The sequence below is a fragment of the Astyanax mexicanus genome, chromosome 25 (genome assembly GCF_023375975.1).
Source record: "Astyanax mexicanus isolate ESR-SI-001 chromosome 25, AstMex3_surface, whole genome shotgun sequence".
NCBI lineage: Eukaryota > Metazoa > Chordata > Actinopteri > Characiformes > Acestrorhamphidae > Astyanax > Astyanax mexicanus.
In genome coordinates, this window is record NC_064432.1 from 23,267,643 (window position 1) to 23,291,018 (window position 23,376).

Consider the following 23,376-nt stretch of genomic DNA (forward strand, 5'->3'; position numbering starts at 1 on the left):
GGTCACCAACAGTCATTTTGCAGAATTTGTGCACTCTTTGTTCAATTTTAAATCCATTAAATAAATAAAAAATATATCATATAAAAGAGTGCATTTATTACAAAAAAGACATGAAATCTTAAATAAAAAAAAAGATATAGAAAAGGGTTTTTAATTTGGCTGTATTAAAAGAATGACATATGTAGGAATGTCCACAACATGTTCAGATTCTGATAATCTAATTGTAGTGTGTAAGTGGTTCACATGTGGTTATTTTAGATTTTTTGTAAACCTGTTTTAAAATGTAAGGGATACTGAACCTTCGTTGGGCTGGTGGGACGGCTTTAAGCGGACAGAGGAAAATATCCCTTATTTTTAAATCTAAAACTTGACAGGTATGTGGGAAAGTGATCTGACCTCCATCCATAGCTTCTGCAGGTGTAGTTTAACCCAAGATTTCTCCACCTGTGGGCCAGGGACCAGCAGCAGGCCATGAAGCACCTTTTAGTGCTCCACAGGCCCGTCCTCATGAGGAAGTAGTGGGCCTTAATAAGTTTCTTATGTCAGTTTAAATCATAAAATAAAGTAGAATTGAAGGCCTGAGACTGACCAACCAGACTGTGGTTCTGCCCCTCCTATGATCTGAGGATCACTGGTTCTAATACCAAATCATACTGCTCACCATCAGCAGCCAGAGTCTGAGAGAGCATGTCTCTGGGTGAATACATGGCATTTTCTCATTTAGTGATGTTTTTCAGCACAGCTGTTATCTGATGTATCAGAGCTGTAGATCTGCTTTCTGAGGATCTCTGGAAATTAAATAAATACAATCATGGAGAAACACATTACCTTCGTCTTGTTTAACATCATCAATAAAGAATGGGTCCCTGAGATACTGATGAGTTAATGGGACACAGTAATAAAGGCTGAGCAGAAAGCAGAACTCTGATAGATCTTCCTTTGAGCTTCCCGTTGAACCAAACATGCTATGACGTTGTTTTTTCTTATTATTCTATTTTATTTTATTCAATTTTTTAATGGTTCTTCACACAAATTCAATGGAATTTGCTCATTTTTAGAGAACATCTTCTTGTTGTTTAGAAAGATACAAGATTGTTGAACACAAATGTGTGAATGAAATTTAAATTCAACAATTCAGACATTAGCGAGAAAAAAAAGACAGTAAAAGCAGTCAGAAGATAATACCTAAGTGCCAACAGGCATATATATATCTATATATATATATATATCTGTACTGTTCTGTGCACTGCTGTAATATTGCAAATTACCCTGCTGTAGAGTAAAACAAAGTATATTATTATTATTATTATTATTATTATTATTATTATTATTATTATTATTATTATTACCAGGGCTGGTAATAAGCATATTATAAAGATATACTGGTACAGAGGAGACAGGTTAAGATGATGTCCAACGTTTTGAGACAGTTCATGTAGAGAAATGCTTACCTCAAGATGGCAGCAGAGACCTGACAATCTTTTTTTTAGATTACAGGATGAAAAATATAGTTATTTTTTTATTTATTGTTTTTTCATATTTAAACAGTTTTATTATTTGCATACCCTGTAACATCGTTTACAAAAATTAGATTTTTTTAGACTTTTCAATTCATTGAAACACATTAATGCAAGTGAAGTAATTTTATTTAATATGCTCAATTTTATTTGAATAACTGTTTCTGTATTATGATCCACATATTTTTAAGAAATTGTTGTGAGAGCTTTGTTGTGAGATGTCTGGTCCTGAAGCCTCACTGTTTGGCAAACGCTGGTGTTTTTCTTCCTCTCTTAAACCGGATCCGGCTAATCAGAGTAAACAGTCTCTTCCTGACTTCCTGAGTGGGGGGGTCTAGAGCACATGTTTGGGCCTAGTGTTCAGACTATAAAGAGAAAAGTACTGGGGCACGAACATATTACATGTACAGGAGCTTTAATCACATCCATAGGTTCCTCAGAACCGCTCAGGGTAGACTGCAGGACTAGGTCTAGGTGTGGCAATGGGATTAAATGTTTACTGAGTGTGTCCCAATACTTTTGTCCATACAGTGTATGTTATTTTTAATGTGAATTAGGAAACTAAAGAGACATACGCTTGTTTAAGAAGAATAATGAGCATGCAAAATATTTAAAGAAAATATTGTCCTGTAATAAGAAAATAATTAACACACACAGTGTATGTGTACAGTTGTATAGCGTTATGTTATGTTCTGTCATTAACGTCTGTGAACTGTATTAAATGTAAATATGATTTACGCCAGTAATGTTAAGGACCTGCAATTGCACTTTAGAAATCAGACTTCACTTCAACTCCCATAATTCATGTTGCCTTGCCATGAGCATGTTGACCAGTTTTCAAAGTCATCCCCTGTGGTCACAGTTAGTGATCAAGCAACATGCTGCTGTCCCATGACTTTTGGCATCTCAGTGTATATCACTGCAGTCTCTCCAAATCTCCAACTTTTAAAAACACTTTAATGACACTTTTGATTTTGAATTTTTTTAAGATAAAGAAAGGAGACAAAAAAAACAATTATTTTTTACAAAATGTTATTTATTTGAAATTCAGGAATTTGATACATACAGAGTATGTTTAAACCACGTGTGCAGCTTATAACAGTATATAGTTTATGCAGTGAGCAGATTTATCATTTTAAAGCATATTTTTTAATGGGAAAATAATTGAAATGCCATAGTTAAAACTAACACATTCCAAAATGTCAATTAAAAAGCTCAAGTTATGGGGAAAATTTAATTAATTAAAATTAATTTGTACTAAATAAATAAATGCAGATTATCTATTGTGGAGATACAGGATGTGAAGTCAGGTATAAGTGCTGAAACAAACACGTTGATGAAATAGTAACAAATGTGTGAAAAACAGACACAAAACAATATCATTCACAAAGGCACTTACCAGGAATACACTAAACACTCTATACAGTACTGTACAGTGTGCACTCTACATACTGTCTCTCACTAAAGCCTTCACTAATACACAATAAAGGGGGTGTATAAACATGATGTAATTATTGTAAACCAATCTAAAGTCTATGAACTACACTACACAGTCCAGTTTATCTAATTACTGCAGTGTTAGCTGACTGGCTAATTGCAATTATATAACATTGGCCTTTTTACAGTAAAATCTGAAATCCTGGTAAAAAAAAAAAAAAACAGATAACTTAATTTGACCAATAGCACAGTTACCTCACATCTCCATTAACAGCTTGACTACAACCAATAATAGTACATGACATTCCTGTGTGTAACCACATTCTCTTAATATGCAGCAGAATAATGTTTTAAATACTAATTTTTAAGAAAAATTAAAATGTTGCAATATTAGCACAGTGAAACCTGTTGGAGAGACGCTGCAGTTATAGGTGTTTGCAGTGAGTTACAGCAGGTGTTATATTATATTATATTTACATAGGCTAACTGACATAACTGAAAATAATAGTTAACCTTGATCCACCTGCCCAGTACAGCCACTTCCCCTCGCTAAAGAGGAACCAGCTGCTGTCATTATTCTCCCCTCCCCCTCCCACCTGTGCACAGATAATAGAGCAGGTGCTGTTGGGGTTGTGATGTAGTTTGCATTCAGGTGAGATTTTGAACACACGCTAAACACAAAAGCACTAGAAAAATAGTGAAATGTTTTAGGACATGTTCTGACTGAAATCTACTTCAAAGCAAATTAGTGAATATTATAATACATTATTTGCACAAAGTTAGCTTCATATTTGCCATAATTTGCATAGAAACAGTCCTAACATGAACCCTGCATGATATACCTACTGCCAGCAGTATAATTAGCAATACAGTAATATTGCAGTACAGCAATAGCAGTAAGGTGCAATGAAGTTTTGAGTGCTAATTTATAATTATAATGGAACGAGTGCTTTTCCTTCTTTTTCTTCGTTATTTGCACTCTCTAGAGTTACACTTTAGGCTTGTTACTTCCAATCATGTGTCTCTGTGCATGTTGTTGCTGATCATGTGCATCCCTTCTTTACTTCAATTAACCCATAGTTAACTAATGGCTGCTTCCAGCGTTCAGTTTAAACAAATAAACTGAATAAAATGTCTTTTATAAATCTTTGTAAAGTGTAAAATGATTGTTACATAACATTTACTCAGATTTTTTTTTACGCTTTTTAAATAAGATGAACTGTTCATATCCAACAATTAAACTTCGATTTGGAAAAGAGATCTTCTCATGTATAAGTGTTAGCTTTTTAAATGCTATCTCTTTTTAGTGCAATATATAGGCATTTTACCCTGGATATAAAACTTCAATTCAGACTTCAGCATTCTTCACTTCATACCAAAATGCTACAATTTGGGTTTATCTTCATCTAAACACCCTGATGACACATGTTCAAGCTCTTCAGAATCCAGCACAACACTTTTTTGGAAGAGATTAATATTAAGGGGAAATCTTCAGGATTTACAGGTTACATGTCAAGTAAAAAAAAGAATTTAGACTGTTTAGAGGACGGTTTCTACACAGAATAAAAAAAAAAAAACATAGCAAAACATCTTCCTTCTACTCCTCAGTATTCCTTCATTAGAGCTATCAGAAATTCAGAATTCTTCAGAATACAATCAAATATTATTCTAGTATGATCTGCCAGATGTGTTAACAGCTCACAGCTGCTGGGAAACAATGGGAATGAACTGAGCTTTGGAAATGCACTGGAAACTGGAAACATTCTTCATAATACTACAAAAAGACACAGAAACACAGATAACTATTACAAATATTACAAAAATTACAGATGAAGCCAGAGAGCGGTGAGTACTGAGTACAGTACAGAACAGGAAGACGTCTGGCTGACCCACATGGAAGCAGCTTTAGCCTTTAGCTCAGCTTAACATTGTATTAAGTCTCAGTTTTAACAGTGAAGAGAAGATTTAAAGGTCTGACAGGTGAAATAGTGCAGAGATAAAATAATTGATAAGATTAAAAAATATAAAAAGTAGCTTGTCTGGGACATACAGTGCCGCTACTGGACATTTAAAATGATGGGTGATTAAGGCCTAAGGGCCGAAACGTTCGTGTTTTATCTGTGAGTTAAATAAATACATTGAATATTATACGAGTGCTGTCCAATCTTCTTTACTGTTCTAAAACATTTGACCAGTAGCATATTAAAATAATGTGAAATATGTGGACGTCTTCATAGATTACAAAACTTCAATAAACTTCAATTAGTTCTTCTTCATCTAAACACCACAGTGACCACTTTCCTGTTTCTGCTCAGGCTGAATCACTCTGAAGTCTCTGTGTGATGAGGACGAATCCGGTCATAAATCGTCGTTAAGAGGCTTGTTTCCTGAGCGGCAGATTCATGTACGTTCCCCTGTTTGAGAAAGAGAAACACAGAGAGAGAAAGAATAAGTGCATTTATCTGAAGACACTGGAGACACTGTGACTAGATACAGTAACATCAGGGACTTTCCTGCACAGCCTTTGTGCAGTCTGTGTGAATAGAGGCTTCTTTCATGTTGGTGGTGGAGCAGTAGAATAGCTGTTAGCCAGCAGGCCGTAGGGGAGAGACACTGCACGCTATACATCTCACCTACACCACAATGAAGAAGCTAAACCACAGTCAAGCTGCACGACATGAAGCACCACATCTCAGCTCGTGAGAAACTGCTCTTTCTGCAGCCTGTGGCTTTCACACATGGTCAAGAGTCTGCCAGTGTCTGTCAGTGTCTGCCAGTGTCTGTCAGTGTCTGTCAGTTCATCAGATTCTACTGACCTGATTACGTTTTTTTGCAGTGTGATTAATCTCAGAATATTGCACGTCATCCTGCAGTCCTTCAGTTGCAGATGAGTCTGCAAAGATAAACAAAGGAGGATCAGTAAGACGTCAATTTTATCTATTTACTCTCTGATTGACTGACAGACACTGAGTGATACACCAAAGCATTTGAACATATAGGGGGAGAGTGGGGGGAGTTTTTACTTTTACTTAAAGTGACTTTAAAGCGAGAGCATGACAGTAATGCTTCCACTAATATATGTACATATATATCAGGATGTGGTGCATCACTGGAAAACAGTCACTTTGGATCTGTAATATAGTATTTAAAGGTCACCTTCCGCGAAAATCCGATTTTTCTTGTTTTTTTTGTGGAATACAGTAGGTCTCTCCGAGTTGAATGTGTACACCTGCACATTAAACTGTTTTGCAGCCCCCATTGTCTGCAGGAGCTAAGCAAAGAAATCCCCCCTCCCCCCCTCCGAAAAACGGGTGAATTTTGAATTATCTTTCTGCCTACGTAGGCAGAAACTCACAGACCAGCCCACCTTGGCTCGAGAAACTCCCAGAGGCGGAGCTGAAGCGACGCAACATCACCGCTCATCAGTTAGGAGGTGGGAGGCAGTGAGCGGCAGAGCGGTGGAGGGGCGTCGCAGTGCTCCTAGCCAATCAGAGGAGAGATATTTGCATTCTGTTTGCATGTATGAATATTCATGAGCAAAGCTGGAATCCGGTCATTTTGGACACACCTGTCATTCATTCATACTAGAGACCACAACTAGACATTTTAAAATGAAAGAAAAAACGACGGAAGGTGACCTTTAAGAAATAAACCTTTTTTTAAAAAGTGGTTTCGTGGCACAACTTGCCCCCAGTGTGGGGTAAAGTGTTTGGAGAGAATACATTGGGGTGAATTGTGCCATAACGTTTAAACCACCTAGTGTTTTCACACTACAAACAAACTGGACCATGGTGTAGTAGATCCAGACTGAGATAACCTTGAGATAATCTTTTGATCTAAGCCAATTTTTCCAGATCACTGTGACTTTAACGCATACTTTTTTGCTTCAGACCAAACTGAAAAGTCCAAAAGTCCGGTCCGAACAAGCTAGGAGTGAAATTGCTATAAGGACAGGACAAAAGAAAATTTTACTCCACTCACTAAACTGTGCTGCAAAACAAACGCATGAATCTTGGCACACTCTGGTGTTCATAAAAATGTTATAAAAACAACAATACTATTCTACAACTGTATATTCCATATGTTCCATCAGTTCTGCAGCCATAGGCACTACCAACATGTTTCTGACCCTTCTGACCTTAAGAAATATGTTGAGCTCATACTGTCTGCAAAAGTCAAAGAAAGAATGTTTTGTTTTGTTGTTTGGATTTTCCATACTGTCCATACTTGTCCAAATACTGCACAGGAATCTGGACCTGGACCTGGACTGGAATTGCTCACCTCTTATATAGAGCAATGTCCCAATATGTTCTTTAGCTAAGGGAATTACATATTCAAAAATACAACTGAACAATATATTGAATATGTAAGTAGGCTTGATAGAGAGACAAGCAAACTTCGCCTTACATAAACCAGACAACTCTTGCAGCTACAGTTGTGGTCAAAAGTTTACATACACTTGTAAAAAAACATAATGTTATGGCTGTCTTGAGTTTTCAATAAGTTCTACAACTCTTATTTTTCTGTGATAGAGTGATCGGAACACATACATGTTTGTCACAAAAAACAGTCATAAAATTTGGTTCTTTCATAAATTTATTATGGGTCTGCTGAAAATGTCACCAAATCTGCTGGGTCAAAAATATACATACAGCAACATTAGTATTTGGTTACATGTCCCTTGGCCATTTTCACGGCAACTAGGCGCTTTTGGTAGCCATCCACAAGCTCCTGGCAAGCTTCAGGTCGAATGTTTGACCACTCTTCTTGACAGAATTGGTGCAGTTCAGCTAAATGTGATGGTTTTCTTGCATGAACCTGTTTCTTTAGCACTGTCCACATGTTCTCAATGGGGTTTAAGTCAGGACTTTGGGAAGGCCATTCTAAAACCTTAATTCTAGCCTGGTTTAGCCATTCCTTTACCACTTTTGATGTGTGTTTTGGGTCATTGTCTTGTTGGAACACCCAACTGCGCCCAAGACCCAACCTTCGGGCTGATGGTTTTAAGTTTTCCTGCAGAATTTGGAGGTAATCCTCCTTCTTCATTATCCCATTTACTTTCTGCAAAGAACCAGTTCCACTGGCAGCAAAACATCCCCAGAGCATAATACTACCACCACCATGCTTGACAGTAGGCATGGTGTTCCTGGGATTAAAGGCCTCACCTTTTCTCCTCCAAACATATTGCTGGGTGTTGTGGCCAAACAGCTCAATTTTTGTTTCGTCTGACCAGAGAACTTTCCTCCAGAAGGTTTTATCTTTGTCCATGTGATCAGCAGCAAACTTCAGCCGAGTCTTAAGGTGCCTTTTCTGGAGCAAGGGCTTCTTTCTTGCACGGCAGCCTCTCAGTCCATGGCGATGTAAAACACGCTTGACTGTGGAGACTGACACCTGTGTTCCATCAGCTTCCAAATCCTTGCAGACCTGCTTCTTGGTGATTCTTGGTTGACTCTTGACCATCCTGACCAATCTCCTCTCGACAGCATGTGATAGCTTGCGTTTTCTTCCTGATCGTGGCAGTGACACAACTGTTCCATGCACTTTATACTTGCGTATAATTGTCTGCACAGTTGCTCTTGGGACCTGTAGCTGCTTTGAAATGGCTCCAAGTGACTTCCCTGACTTGTTCAGGTCAATCATTCGCTTTTTCAGATCCACACTGAGTTCCTTTGACTTTCCCATTGTAGCTTTTGTAGCTGAGTCTAATCACTGGGTCAAATGAGCCCTATTTAAATGGGCTCATGAGAAGTCAACAGCTGTAGTCAATCAGAATCACTTACAAGAAGTGAAGAGGCCATGACATGAAGCTAATTTGATTGACACAACTCGCTACATCACCAAAATTGACAAATTTTGTTGCTGTATGTATATTTTTGACCCAGCAGATTTGGTGACATTTTCAGCAGACCCATAATAAATTTATGAAAGAACCAAATTTTATGACTGTTTTTTGTGACAAACATGTATGTGTTCCGATCACTCTATCACAGAAAAATAAGAGTTGTAGAACTTATTGAAAACTCAAGACAGCCATAACATTATGTTTTTTTACAAGTGTATGTAAACTTTTGACCACAACTGTATATCATCACTATCATCACACAAAAGCTTATATCTGAATTGCTGCCATATTTTGACTTTTGTTTCCCAATTGTATGATAAACAGACTAATAGAAATGCTTCAAAATGACTTTCAATAACATTTTTTTTACACTCTGTTTTACTTTGCTGTTCCTGTACTCTCCGCTATTTTAGAGATACAAGGTTTTGCAACACAGTTGCATGATACACTTGTTAAAATAAGTAGTCAGATACCTGCCTTGTGAGCGGTGACTGTTTTCATGTTTCTTTCTTCGTATGAATATGATCATGCATATTACTGCCAGTATAAAAACCACAGAGATCAAAACAGCAGGGATGATGTACAACCTGTTATCACCAGTTATTTTATCTATATAAAAGAGGAAAAAAGACTAATTAAGAACATTTTATTTATAAGCACAGAGTAAGTTATAAGTTTTACATTTAAATGCACAAATGCATCAATAGTAAAAAATGAAAAATAACATTAAACTCTTAAATCTACACCAAACTAAATTTAAAACACATTTTTATTGTTGGCAACTCTCATACCAGGTTTCTGAAGACAAAGCTCTGTGAAGTTGACAGTGATGTTCTGCTTGCTGACTGGGTTTGAAGCCTCACAGCTGAAGATGTCTTTATCTATCTGCTGAATTTCCAGAGGGAGGTTCAGTGTGGTTTCAGGACTGGAGATGTTGGAGCTGCTGGTTTGGTTTAATTGAATATTTCCTCTAAACCAGGAGAGATTCAGTCCTCTCACGTTCCTCACTGAACACTGCAGTAAACACAGATCACTCTCTGAAGAATAGGGGTTCAGTGTGATCACCCGAGGAGTTGATACTTTATCTGAAACAAAACAAATGCATTTTAAAAAAGAAACAGGGCTGTACAAGCTGAATATTTAGATTTACTTATTCATTATAAGTAATTAGATATAAGTAATATAAGTAATTAGAAAAGTGTAACATACCATAAACAATCAGCTGGTAAGATTGCTTTGTTTCCACTTCTTTAGTGCTCTCTACAGAATAAACACCAGAATCATCTGATCTCAGATCTGAGAGAGTGAAGAACTCGCTGCTCCAGGAGAGACGATTCTTAAACTTCTCATTAATTTCAGTCTGTTTATTAAACACCACTCCAATGGTTATGTATTTATACTCTATACTACCAGATGTAGGAACTCTAGTAGAGAATGTTACAGATTCTCCCACAGCTCCATTCAGCACCTCCACCTGCCGAGCTGAAGCTCTGGATACTGACACACAGCTGAAGATTCCTGAGGAAAAAAACAGAGTACATCATTTTAATCTCAGTATTGTTTCTGTGTTTGTTTAGTTGCCTGCTTTAAGACACCAAGTTTACTTCAGTAGACTTGTGGTGGCTTATTACTTGTATCCATGTTTTGGGAGCACAAGAACCTCTAGAATGTGTACTCTGAGTCTAACCCCAACCTCTAAATTCCCCAAACAAAGCACAGCAGCAACCCTAAAGCAGATTTATAATACAGAGTACACACATTTTGGACTAGCATGCTTGCCAAAAAAGACGTAGCAAGTTGGACTTGTGTGTATAAACCCCCTAGGATGGGAGGATGTCGTAGGTTCTTTATGAAAATATAATCAGAAAAGCATGTTAGCCAACTGAAACTATCTATTGTACTTCTGCTTGACCGATTTGCACTGTTTTGGTTAAACTCATAGCAGGCCTCCAAGCAAAATTTGCTGTTATTTTTACTTGCATTTGTTTATTTGTCATTTTATTTTCATCCCTCTTTTCTTCAATTCACTCCCAATTATTTTTGCCCATGCCAAACTCCAGTCTTCTTTTTTCTGACCGACAGCCACAAAGCTGCAAAACAAAAACAAATACATAGAAAGTTTGCCATTTTGGTGGCAATGTATTTTTTTTTGTTGCATAGCTAACATGCTTTTTGGAAGGAGTAGGTATAAAGGATGATTTTTGCCAGATGTGATGCTTGTATCACAAAGTGAACGATATCTTGTGAGTGAGCCCTCATAGTGGTTACCTGATGAATGGGACATTCAATTTTCATTCAAAGTTTTGTGGGCATTTAGCATTCTTCAGTCCAAAGTGTCACATGTGTGCAAGGAATACGCTATAGAGGGGAATTCCACATACAGTGGACAGCAGTGCAGTGGGCGGTAATGATAGTGTCCAGCGATGTCTGGCTATAATTGTCCATGCAAACAGACAAGCAAATTCCTTTAATCTATCCATCAATGCAGGAGCCCCACCACATATCAGTTTAATGTGCTTTAACGTCCATGTAACATGTCAAAAGGAATGTAAAATGCCACATATCATGGGACAAGATAGATAATACAGAAGAAATGCTTAGAGAACCGAGATACAGACACTATAACCTTGCCTAGATGTGGGACTATGAGTTGTGCCTTACTTTTGTTCAATTTAGTCTGCCGTTAGTCTGGTTTATTGTGTTAATATTTTGTATGTAAATCTGCATCACCTGTTTTCTATGCTGTAAAAAAGTGTTTTTGTCATGCACGTATTTGTTATGCTTTTCACACTGAATGGTTTCAAATTGTCACACAAAAGCAACACATTTAAAGCATTTAAAACACTAGTCATTAGGATTATTTTATTTTTAACCGAAATCAGTAATATTGGGAAGACTGGGAAGTAGATAAATTGTATCAGCTTTTGCAACCATCACTGCAAAGCTAGATATATTCCTTCTAAAATCAGAGTGTCTGGTAGGTCTTTTCAGAAGATGTTTTATGGCCAAAAAGTTTTTCTGGTTTCAGTGCCGCTAATGGTGCTGAAACAAGAGCTGCTTCAAACATGGAGATATCAGAACAGCAAACTCAGTCTTCATCTGCACATTCACGCTTTAATAAACCAAAGAAACCTACAATTACAACTAAATAAAACTGCTGCACTAAAAGAGAAGAGCACAGAGTTCTTGCTACTAAATCACCACATTCATCTTCTCTGAAAGGAGACCACTCCACAATGCATGTTTTAAAGGTACTCTTCCATACGCTCTGTGCAATTACCAATCTAAATCCCCAAAATGTACCGGCTGTCACTTTCAGTCAAGTTACAACATTTCAGTGGGTTATTTCATGACGTTGAGTCGGCCACTCCGAACCCACACAGCTATCTCACACCATCACTGTGTTTTTCATAGTGTAAAAACTATGCTAGATATATAACAGATTAAACCAGACCCATGTCTTTTAAATCTGATGTGTGAAGAACCCTTAACACATCAGATGAAGGTCCTCAAAAGGTTTTACTAAACTTTAGTCTTTTGTAGAAGTCAGATAATAAATAGGCATATGCTGCACTCCATTTGAACTGGGATGTCAGAATTTCTGAGTTTCAATTAGGACACTTTAGCTGAAACACCTATAAAAGTTGGATTTCCTACTTGGAAAGTCAGGAAAGCTTCACAAACCCCACGTTCAAAATGAGTGTGTGTTGGGGCAGGATTGGGAGGGGGGGAAGAGCAGGAAGACAGTTCAGCATCCTCACAGCCTGATGGATCTTCATATTAGTGTCTCATTAAATTATTTTAAACACACCTCTGTGGACATGGTTTTATTGTCATGCTGTTTGGATGTACAAAATATAGCATAATAGGTTGTTTTAAAAGGAGATCATAAACAATGCTAAACTGAAAGGTTAAAAGTGGAATATATTTTGGTTGGATTCACCTTAAAACACCATAAAAGAATTGTTACATTTGTTATATGTATTGTTATATTCATGTTTATTGTTAAATAAATGTACACTAATCTCACATTCAGGCAGCTGTGACTTTGATCTTTTGGTTCACATGCTGTTATGATTTATTGCTTTAGTTTACCCAGAACTCTTGCAAAATGCCCATGATGCAGTGCTCTCAGTGGTTAACCAGAGAGTAAGGTTCCAAGATGCTCTGCTCTCCCACTGAGTTTCCACATGCATGTATTCATACACATATACTCTACTGCTTTATTTTTATACAGCTGATGTTCTGATCTATATTCAATACAGTGCAGTGCGCAGTGCAACAGATACAGCAAGCGAGCGCTGATGAGTTATTATTGTTTAAAGTCCAGAATTAATATTTAGTACAACAGTAAAGAATCAACAGAGCAATTCTCAGAGCACAACAATTAAAATTACTGCATAGAAATTTAACTGCATGAACTGTAGGATTCATTTTACATTTTTATGTTTAACAATTATAAACTGCTAGTTTTAAAACAGCTATACATGACCTAATAACAACAATGAATTAAATACTTTTCATTACATATAATCAAATGTTTATTAAAATATAAATAAATACCATAGATAATAACTAATTATAAAGAAAATATTATAACTAATTCACCTAATCAGTAACTACTGTAATGCGTCTACAATATGCTATAAAATTATTAGTTATTAATTAATCTTAAATCTTAGATTATTTAATCACTGCTAAAAATCATTAAGTAGCTGCCAGAAATTATTCGGCATCTCCAAAAATGTTCAGAAACAACAATAAATTATCCATTAGCTTTACAAATTATTATATACTAAACTATGCTCTACTTCTGTACCATGCTTCAATAAATTATTAAAATATCAGTAACTGCTATAAACATTTAGTATTGGCTATAAATCATTTAGTAATGGCTGTAAGTTACATTCAAAATACTACTATAATGCATTCCATAAAATACTGAAAATATTCAGTAACTACTAAACTATACTGTAACTCCTGCAACTACCACAAAATGCACAGTAACTCTATAAAATACTAAACACATAAAATATTGTAGTAAGTGCTATAAAATGATATAGAAACTGCTGTAAATTATTGAATAACTAAAAATTTTCTTAGTAATATTTTATATCTATAATAATTTAGAATTAATTCATAACTAAACATGTTTTATTTTGTTTGTGTATTTAACAAAATTACAGGAAATTTCACTCTTTAAAGCAGCAAAAGTGGCAGAAATCCATGCAGCAAACCTCCTTCTAAAAATGTTAATATTCTAATATTATACAGTGAGGATTCCAGAAAAGCCTCTACAGTAATTCGTGGCAGGTTTGAAAGATAAAGTTTGATACTCCATCGTTTATTCTCCAGAGACCAAGACTTTTACGTGTTTATTTTTATTTTCTCCTAGCTATTTGGGATTAGTAGGACCTAACCAGTATAAAATCTAAAAATCTAATCTGTCTTTGTATAGGAAGTTGTTTTTGCAAAAAGCAAAAGCATGTCCTCATATGAGGTCAGTAGTATATTTTAACATTTTTGAATGATCTTGATGACTTGGCTTTTGGGATTGGAAGGACCCAATTAGTCCAAAAACTAAATTTAACTTTTCTACAGTAAATAAACTAGTTTTTTTCCTGGATCGGCTGTAGAAACTTATGATTGGGATTCAAGCCATCTTGTTTTCAATCAGTTGGATTTAATGTTGTTATATGACCTCTAGATTACTATGGGCAGTGTCTCCAAATGAGGCCAAAGGGTCAACTTTTTAAAACATTAAGTATCATGGTGCAGAGAAGCAGAAATGTAACGTCCCCACTGCTATAATTATGTTTTAAACAAATATGCTGAGCTATAAATGCCGTTCTCAATAGAACTGTCAGAGTGTGTTATTGCAGCATCACTGGCATGATTCTTCGTATAAAATAACATTACAGTTATTTTATAAATACGTGTCTATAAAAGTAAACAGATACTGGCTTCTCCTACATGCATCTCATTATCAGGGAGGAGCTTAAATAAACAGGACCATCTGTCTGCTGGACTTCCCGGGGTTTTCCAGATGAAGGCCAGATTTACAGTAAATCATCATGAGGTCATTAGATTACAGACAGCGACGGAGCAAACGCCACGGACTAGAGAGTTACACAGAGAACGACTGAGAAACCCAGTTAACTACACGCGTTTCACACATAAACACACGCATACATTAAATTAAACTATACTTCAGCCTTACTAGCAGTCTGTTTTAACCCACGGAGAGACACACAATATGAATTTATCAGAGTTAAATCAAATTAAAATTAAGTAAAATTTATTTATTTATTTAATTTAATTTAAGCTGTATTATTAAAACCTTGAGGGACTCGTCAACATTACAAATAATGTAAATCAGTGATAAAGCTCTCACATTTGGACATAACAAAATCACCATAGGTTGATTGAATTTAATGAGTTTGATTGAAGCATGTTGTTAAAACAGACCTAAAAAAGCTGAAAAGGCAATTACACATTTTTATATATTTTAATAATGATCTACTTTAATGCTTATATACTTTATATAGAAGTGTGGTTTCCAGTGTAAAGTAAAGGCTTTAAAAGCAAAAGCCTTAATGGCTACAGTATTATAAATCATAATGACTAGACGTATAGCTGTCTTAAATTTAAAACTTAAAACTTTTCATTAAAAACTGCTAAGTATTATTTAGCAGGTTTATTGTGGAAAAGTCATCCATAATAATGCATTAATTCGTTTTTGGTTTTGCAGGTTTAATGTATTAATGAATATAAAAGTATTTGTATTTTTATTAAACATCTTATTATAGAATGATATAGCTATTGATATCTAAATATTACATATAACATTTTTTTTTTATATATAAGGAGTTTTCATAATGAGTCTGAGATGATAAATGTCTTTCTCATATTAGACCCTGAAATTAGATTGAAAAAATTACACTCATTTCTGCTGACAACTGAAATAAGGACCTTAGGAGTGTGCGGCTATAACATACCCACTACATCATGATATATAATGCTGTATTAGATATAGAAATAGAAATAGATTTTAGATTAAATTGTGTTGGATGCAGTGTAGATGATGATTTTACATTTTCAAAAAAAAAAAAAAAAAAAATATATATATATATATATATATATATATATATATATATATATATATATATATATATATTTTAATTATTTTTATATATAAATACATGTTTTTATGGTTTGCATGTGCTTTCTACCACTACATTGGTTATAAAGGGTTTCAGGATACGATTGTAAGGTTAAAAAGCGTTTTTTTAGGAAACTCAGGTTAAATCTAGGTATGATAATATAGATCGCTCTGCCCTCAGTGCTCTGTGTGGAACAGTAGAATTGTTCTAATAGTAAATGTGAATAGTAATTTTCCATCCAATACTTCTGCAATGAATTGGGGATTAGGAAATCACAATTCTTTAAAAAATAATGGAAAACAAAGTAACCTAAAGTCTGAATATGTTGAGAACAGATTATTGCGGCAGGCACTGGAACAAATTATCTCCCAACACGCCTGAAGTGTCTGCCTGAGATCTACGACTATTCTATAGTGCTGTAAATAATTCAGCTACTGCTATAAATAATTCAGAAAATTGAACACAAGGTGAAGAATAGCTCACACACAGACACACGCTGTCCTTTAGGGTAAACTGAGGTAAGATCTTTTGCTCTGTTTTTAGCTGTGTTGATTAAATAAACATAATCACTGTTTATAGCTACTGCTTATACAGGGGGGTAGATAGGGGCAGGTTACGATAAGAAGCTGCTATTTCATTAAACTCTGAACAGGTTTGCCTGTTCGTGCCTTTATATTGACAAAACATGCAGGATAGGGGCATCAGGGGCAAGGCATATGACTGTGATCTGTATGGGAGGTTGTTGAAGGACGTTGTTGAAAAAGAGAAAACTATTTTCTCCCAGTATCTGACTGTCCATGTGGCCCAATAAATGCTAAATTGGCTACATTGGCTATAAGTGTTGCCATCTGAGTCTGGCAGAAACATTGTTAAAAAATTCTCTTGCTGTGTGTGAGTGAGCATTGTCCTGCTGAAAAACGCTAGTGCCCTGAGACTAGATGTCTACTAGATGTCTAGTAGTCAACAATCTCTCACCAAGAGGTACGCTACCCAAAAGTAATCTATAAGAGCCTTTTTAGGGAAAAAGAGGATGCACCGCCTCTGTTAACATAGTGTCTGAGTTTAGGAATATACCTACTCTAATAGGAATGGTGGTCTGGAAATGAAGTCTGCTCAGTTTGTTTAATTTCTGCCATGTTTCTATCATGACAGTGAGAAACACAGGTGCGCCACTGACTCAATAAAACCCTGACAATCTTAGCCAGGAGTGCCGTGTGCATTGCACACACTCAGTATATGTACACACCACTCGTTACACACAAATCCAAGCTTTAACATCAACAATAAACAGAATAAAGAATAAAACAGCATTACTGTTCCCTTAAATCAACTGCTGGTGTACTTTTACAGCGTGATGCACAGGTCAGTATCCTCTGCTAAGATGTTTTAAAAGCATTGCGCTGTTAAGATACAAACGTGCCAAAGTCAGAGCTCACCTGCCTCTTAAAGGGAATGACGACTGGCACAGCCATGATTAATTAGGAGAATTAGTTCATGTCTTTTGTGTGTTTTAAGCCACACAAGTTGTATTTTTTTTGTGCCCTCACGATACCAAAGACTCACCAACACGCCCTAAATCCAGCTGTGCAATGTGCAATTGACAGGTGCGCTAAAATAGATCGCTAAAATAGATCCCTTAGTGTCTAATCATGATTCATTTAAAATAAACTAATCCATAAAAAAATTATTATTAAATTATCCTAGGGTTCTAAACAATATCAAGCTTTGTGTATCCCTTAATCCTAGTCTCTATAAACTAGCTCTGGATAGTTTGTATAGCCAAGCACTGTTGTAAATCACTCTGGATAAGGGTTTCTGCTACATTCCTTACATTTTACTTTTATCAGTCCTGCAAATAATTGCCAGGCTCTGCTGCTTTTGGACCTCAGTGCTGCCTTTGACACGGTCGACCACAGTATTCTAATATACAGACTGGAAAACTGGGTAGGACCTTCAGGAACAGTCCGAAATTGTTTTAAATCGTATTTTGGGACCGTAGGCAGGAAATATTTTGTTGCAATAGGGCAGCTGTAATTTAGAGAGCGAATCTCTTTGATATGTGGGGTTCCACAAGGGTCAGTCATTGCACCCATTTTCTTTCATGTCTGTATACTCCTACCGGACAAATCCTGCTGGAAAATGAAATCACTTATCATAGCTATGCAGACAGTACTCAGACTTACATCGCCTGTTCCCCTGTATTGAGCTCAGTGATACCTGAATGCATCTTAACTTTCACCAGCTAAACAGAGAAAAAACAGAAGTGAATATATTTGACTCCAGTAAAGAAAAAAAACAGAAGGTCAGTTCTTATCTATAATCTCGTCTATCTGTTAATCACAAGTGAAGAATCTTGCTGTCTTAATTGACTCAGAGCTCAGTTTTAAGAGCCAGATCAAATCTATTACAAAGTCAGCTTTCAATCACCTGAAAAACATAGTAAAATTTCAGAGATTTTATGAGGGCAGACAACAAAGGCATAGGAACGGGTTTGACACTGGAGGGGCACATTTGCTAAAATTAATTAAAGCCCACCCTATAGTGACTTAGAACAACATTTGCAGCATTTACATTTAGTTACAAATAAATAAAAGAAATGTTTTTTTCTGTACTTCTGATAATTATTAGTTAAATCCAACTAAACGTAACTTATTTCACATTACATTTACTGTTGTTAGAAAAAATCTGAATTATATGACAAATACAAATATGACAAAAACTGATCAGTTATCACCTTATACTTAAAATAATATAACAACAGATTATTATTATTATTATTATTATTATTATTATTATTATTATTATCTGTTGTATGTTTATATTTTCTCCACTCTTTAAAAAAGAGTCCTGCATTTTAAACTTTTCTACTGAAAGCACCTTTTTACGATGGTGTCCTTTTATTAAATATATATAATGTAACTTTTAAGTTTTAATAGAGGTTTTTAGCAGCAGTTAATGTTAAATAAGTAAATGTTACATAACTTAAACCCTCCCAATCTGTTAGCAGAACAAGACATGACTCAAAAACTCATTTTTATTGCAGTATATTGTTACCTTTGCGATTCATTGCTCTGGTAATTGCTCTGGTAATTGTTCTTTGCTAATTACTTTGAATTGCCTGTGTGTTTTAAGTGTGCTTTAGAAATAAACTTGCTCTGCACACTGATATAATGGCGATGCAAGCCTCTCGCTATGACGTGAATAAACCTCCCAGCTCTCCCCTCAGTCTATCTCAGTTTAACACTGGCGCCTGAGTTTAAACATGCTGACCACATTTCTACAGGATATCCTGTTCACGAGCACCACTTCTATAGCTGATCTGCTATTTAGATTAACAAATAAAAATAATGAAACACAGCCTGCGACCGCCACAAGCAACCGACTGAGCCTCTGGACTGACTTAAAATAGGTTTTAGTTTCTGTAGAGCTTACGTAAAGACAGCAGGTTAAATGCATTTGAATAGAACTTTCAACAACCTGACGCCACACAGCAGCTTTACAGAAATCCATAAACTAGACACAACACAGTGCCCAATGAAAAGGAACCCAGCTAGGAACCAGGATTTAGAGATGGGAAAACCATTACCACACATTTAACAGTAATAGTAATTCGTGATATCTAAGAAGTTTAATGTGAGCATTTGCTGCAACGGATGCTAACGAGATTAAAAAATGAATTTAAACTAGTAGTTACTTCTCAACAAGACTTAAGACTCTGCCCTGTAAAGCAAACTGATCCCATCACCAAACTGGTTTCTGCGTGATGCTGTGTGCAGGCATAGTTTGCAATTCAAATATTGATACAGAGGGAAAAAAAATACAACAGTGTGAAAACCTTCCTCATCCACCATGAAACAGAGGAGACATTTTGCTTTAATGATTGTGTTGCGTTTATTTTGGTTTTTTTTTTGTTTTGAGCTGATTATAAATCAACAATATTGCATATATTATCAGCTAATGTTAGATGTTAGATGTTAGGTGATAGATCTTTAATTATCTTAATTTTGCGTAGATTTTAAAAGTATCAAACTTCTATTTGCTGTGTTTGGCCTTAGTTTACAACAACTGCTAGTTTTAGAGTTAGTTTTGGATTATTCTGACTAGAACAGACACTTGAATTAAACATTTTTCTTTTTTTATTACAGAACCTTTGTGTCAAAGTTTAGCCAATAAAATAAGCCCAAAATACCTATTTGTGTCAGGTGGTTGGTTGCTAGGCGTTTATGAAGTAGTTGCTGTGGTACTGCATGTGTTTGGTTAAGTGTTAATAGTATATTTGTATAGATATATATACAGTATGATCAAACGCCAGGTTCACGCTTAGAAGCGTGGATTCACCTTTATTTACACCACAAACTTGTTGTGCACACATTTATATGAGGGCGTGGGGGAGGAACGGTGTCCATGTGATTTGTGCTTATATACCTGAATACACATAATTTGTTATAATGAATTATTGTATTATATTTGATTATATTTTATACACTTACACTAATGTTATGTATCCATTACTAATAGTCGACTATTTTTTTTTTTATTAAGTATTTAATAGCAAGCCTTTAGCGGGTATCACGACTTGAGTGTTTCCACTGAATGAGTCTTTTTTCTTGTTTTTGAGTTTTTCTTTACCCGTTCTTACTTATAAAAATGCTCTGAGAGATTCTTGAGCTACTGGGCATGCGGTCCCTTTTGAAGTTTTATCCACAGGTTTTTAATGTTGTTTAAATCATGGGTCTGTAAAGGTCTCATTATAGCCAAACAGTGCGTTTCACTTTTAAACGATGTTGGGTTACTTAATGTAACTTGTGACTTATTATTTCTAAATTCTTCTTATTTAGTATTTCAAGTTCCAGCATTGTTCTAGCTTGTGTACAGACTGATCTCACACATAAACATCTCACAAATTACTACAGAGCATTTTATCCCCGGGTCCAAATCACGCACTGACAGTGTAGCTCAAGGAATACCCCAGGGTTCAGTCCTCGGCCCCCTACTCTTTTTTTCATATTGTGTATCGCTTCCCTTGTAGAATTTACTTGTAATCATGGTGTAATTTTCACCGTTATGCTGATGACACTCTGATCCATATCAGTATCAGTATATCAGATTTCCCTGTAGCTTTCTGTCATTCGCTGCGGTCAGGTTTCTGAGAAATCAAGCACTGGTTCCATGGGAACTGCCTCAAACTGAATGCAGGAAAGGCGGATGTTTGATGAAGAAGTTTTATAGCTCTGCTAGTAAATTCCCCTTAATTTATAATTTACATTTTGCCAACATACCTATCAAATCAGCTTGGTTTATTAAAACTTTAATAGTTCTGTTTGATTCAAGCCTTAATTTTGAGTCCCGTGTTAAATCCCTCATTAAAACTGCATTATATCCGTCAAAATGTTTATTCATGCTTTTATCTTTTACTGTACTGATTACTGCAATTCTCTTCTTTGCAGTCCTCCAGCTACATTGCTCAGCTGTCTTGAGTATACAGATACATCAAATATTTGGCAATTAAAAGTAAATAAAGTGCTTTGTTGGTACGTCTGCTGGGATGTTCAGAAGGTTCAGTGTATATTCAATAAAAATAAAAAATAAAGGGTAAATGGACTGTTTATGAGTAAATCTACAAAAAACATGCAAATGCATGTTTCCTTTTTCATAAAACGTATTGATAGTAATCTTGCTCAACATATAAAGGAAATTAAATTTTGTCTGAATCTCACTAGTGTTGCCACATTAGGGTGAGATTCAGTAGGTTTACAAAACTTTAGTCCGGGATTTTTACAGTCAATTTTATTCAGATACACATACAATATATGCACATATAACAGACCCAATCCCAGGCTGATCTGCTGTGAGAGAGAGTAAACCTTTCATGTGGTGTAAGAAGTGGGATGGCTCTCTGAGATCCAGGTAAACTGTTTTATACTATGTGACGTGCTTATTTATTGTATTTCTCGAGTATCAGTGCTATGTAAAAAGTGCTGTGCATTAAAGGGGAGTAACTGGAGGCGGCATCATAGGCTGGGTGTGGTTCAGAAGTAGCCTGTATTTTCGTGTATTTGGTGTTTTGCCGTAAACAGTTCTGGTAGTGTATAATCATGTATAATCCGACTCGAATTCTGTCAGTAATGACTGTCAACCATTCTTTTAAATATGCAGAATTTAGTTGCATTTTCTTCCCTTTTAATGATTTTTTTACTATATATTTTAATGTTGTTTTTTTTGCTTTGTTGCTCTTCCTTAAATCAAAATTAAATCTCTTTTTTTGTTTTTGTATGTTATCTCTGTTTATGTAAGGCACTATGAATTTGCCACTGTCTATGACAAGTTATATACAAATAAACTTGCCTTATCCTGTTCAGTCTTTAATGGCTTTATGAGTGTTTTGGCTCTCAGTGTGCCAAACTGAAACGTCGTATATATGAATGGCCAAGTGCCAAGACCTTCCTATTCATGGAAACTTGACTCATCCATGCAGTAGAAAGGTAGTCTGGAAGATGTTGGAATGAGCAGAGATGCTGATATCATTATCTTTTCTGATTACATGGGGTTCTGCCTTCAATCCATTCTTTCTTCTCTTATCTTTGTTTTTACGTTTATAACTCGATCACAAAGCAGCTTAAAGAAACCTAAACAAGATCACTCATTCAGACATTCTGAATTATTTTGTTACACACATAGATGACAACTTGAAAACTCACCCAGTAAAACAGAGAACAATAGAGTCCATCTCTTCTTCATTTTAAATCAGTCGTTGCCATAAAGTCCCAGCTTTTCCCCAGGCTTAGTCCATCATAAGGGTCATTATAAGCTAATATAAGCTGAAAATAAATATTTTTAGATATTAGAAATGATAAAACAGAGCATGACTCATTGTCTGCAAGTCTGAACAAGCAAAGCTTTTCAGGAAGCACAGAAAGGGTGGAGGGTGGAGCCTAAAGCCTTATGAAGAGTAAGAGGGGGAGGGGTTATTGAATAACACATTTACAGGATTTCCACCACAAACAATTTTATGACAACATATATGTATGTATATGTATTACTGGAGTGACTGTTAAATTGTAAATTCTTTTTCTTGAATATTCATCTGTAGAAATAGAAGAAGGTGGAAAGCAAATCTGGAGTTTTAGTAACATACAGCTCTTGTTGTTGTATAACAATTAAAAGTCCATATAGGCTGGACAATATATTGAAAATATAATTTTTTAACTGGTGTAGTGAACAAGAAATCCAGGCTGCTATGAACGGTATGGGTGTGACAGGCTGTTCTTTATATGTGGCTATAGGGTATTATATAACACATTCTTATTCTTAGGAGGATGGGCCAAAGACTGAGATGGGCTGATCCCTCAGTGTTGCTGTTTTTTGATAGGTAGTAAATGAGAAAGAGAGAGAGAGAGAGAGAGAGAAAGGGAGGATA

The 23,376-nt window shown here is 35.7% G+C and overlaps 1 protein-coding gene and 1 long non-coding RNA gene across 2 annotated transcripts in view; both read right to left on the bottom strand.

The window, feature by feature from the left end:
* Positions 1-22,883, bottom strand: part of LOC111188551 (titin) — a 32,830-nt gene extending 9,947 nt beyond the window's left edge. Inside the window, exon 1 of the mRNA XM_049472399.1 lies at positions 22,658-22,883. Within this exon, the coding sequence (XP_049328356.1) occupies positions 22,658-22,697 (40 nt within the window). The 5' untranslated portion in view covers positions 22,698-22,883. The remainder of the gene's footprint in view (positions 1-22,657) is intronic.
* Positions 2,533-9,420, bottom strand: LOC125787751 (uncharacterized). The gene is made up of 3 exons (XR_007429520.1): positions 9,270-9,420; positions 5,771-5,847; positions 2,533-5,368 (listed from the first exon to the last, which is right to left on the bottom strand). It is a non-coding gene; the product is annotated as an uncharacterized LOC125787751 (long non-coding RNA).
* Positions 22,884-23,376: the final 493 nt, after the last annotated feature.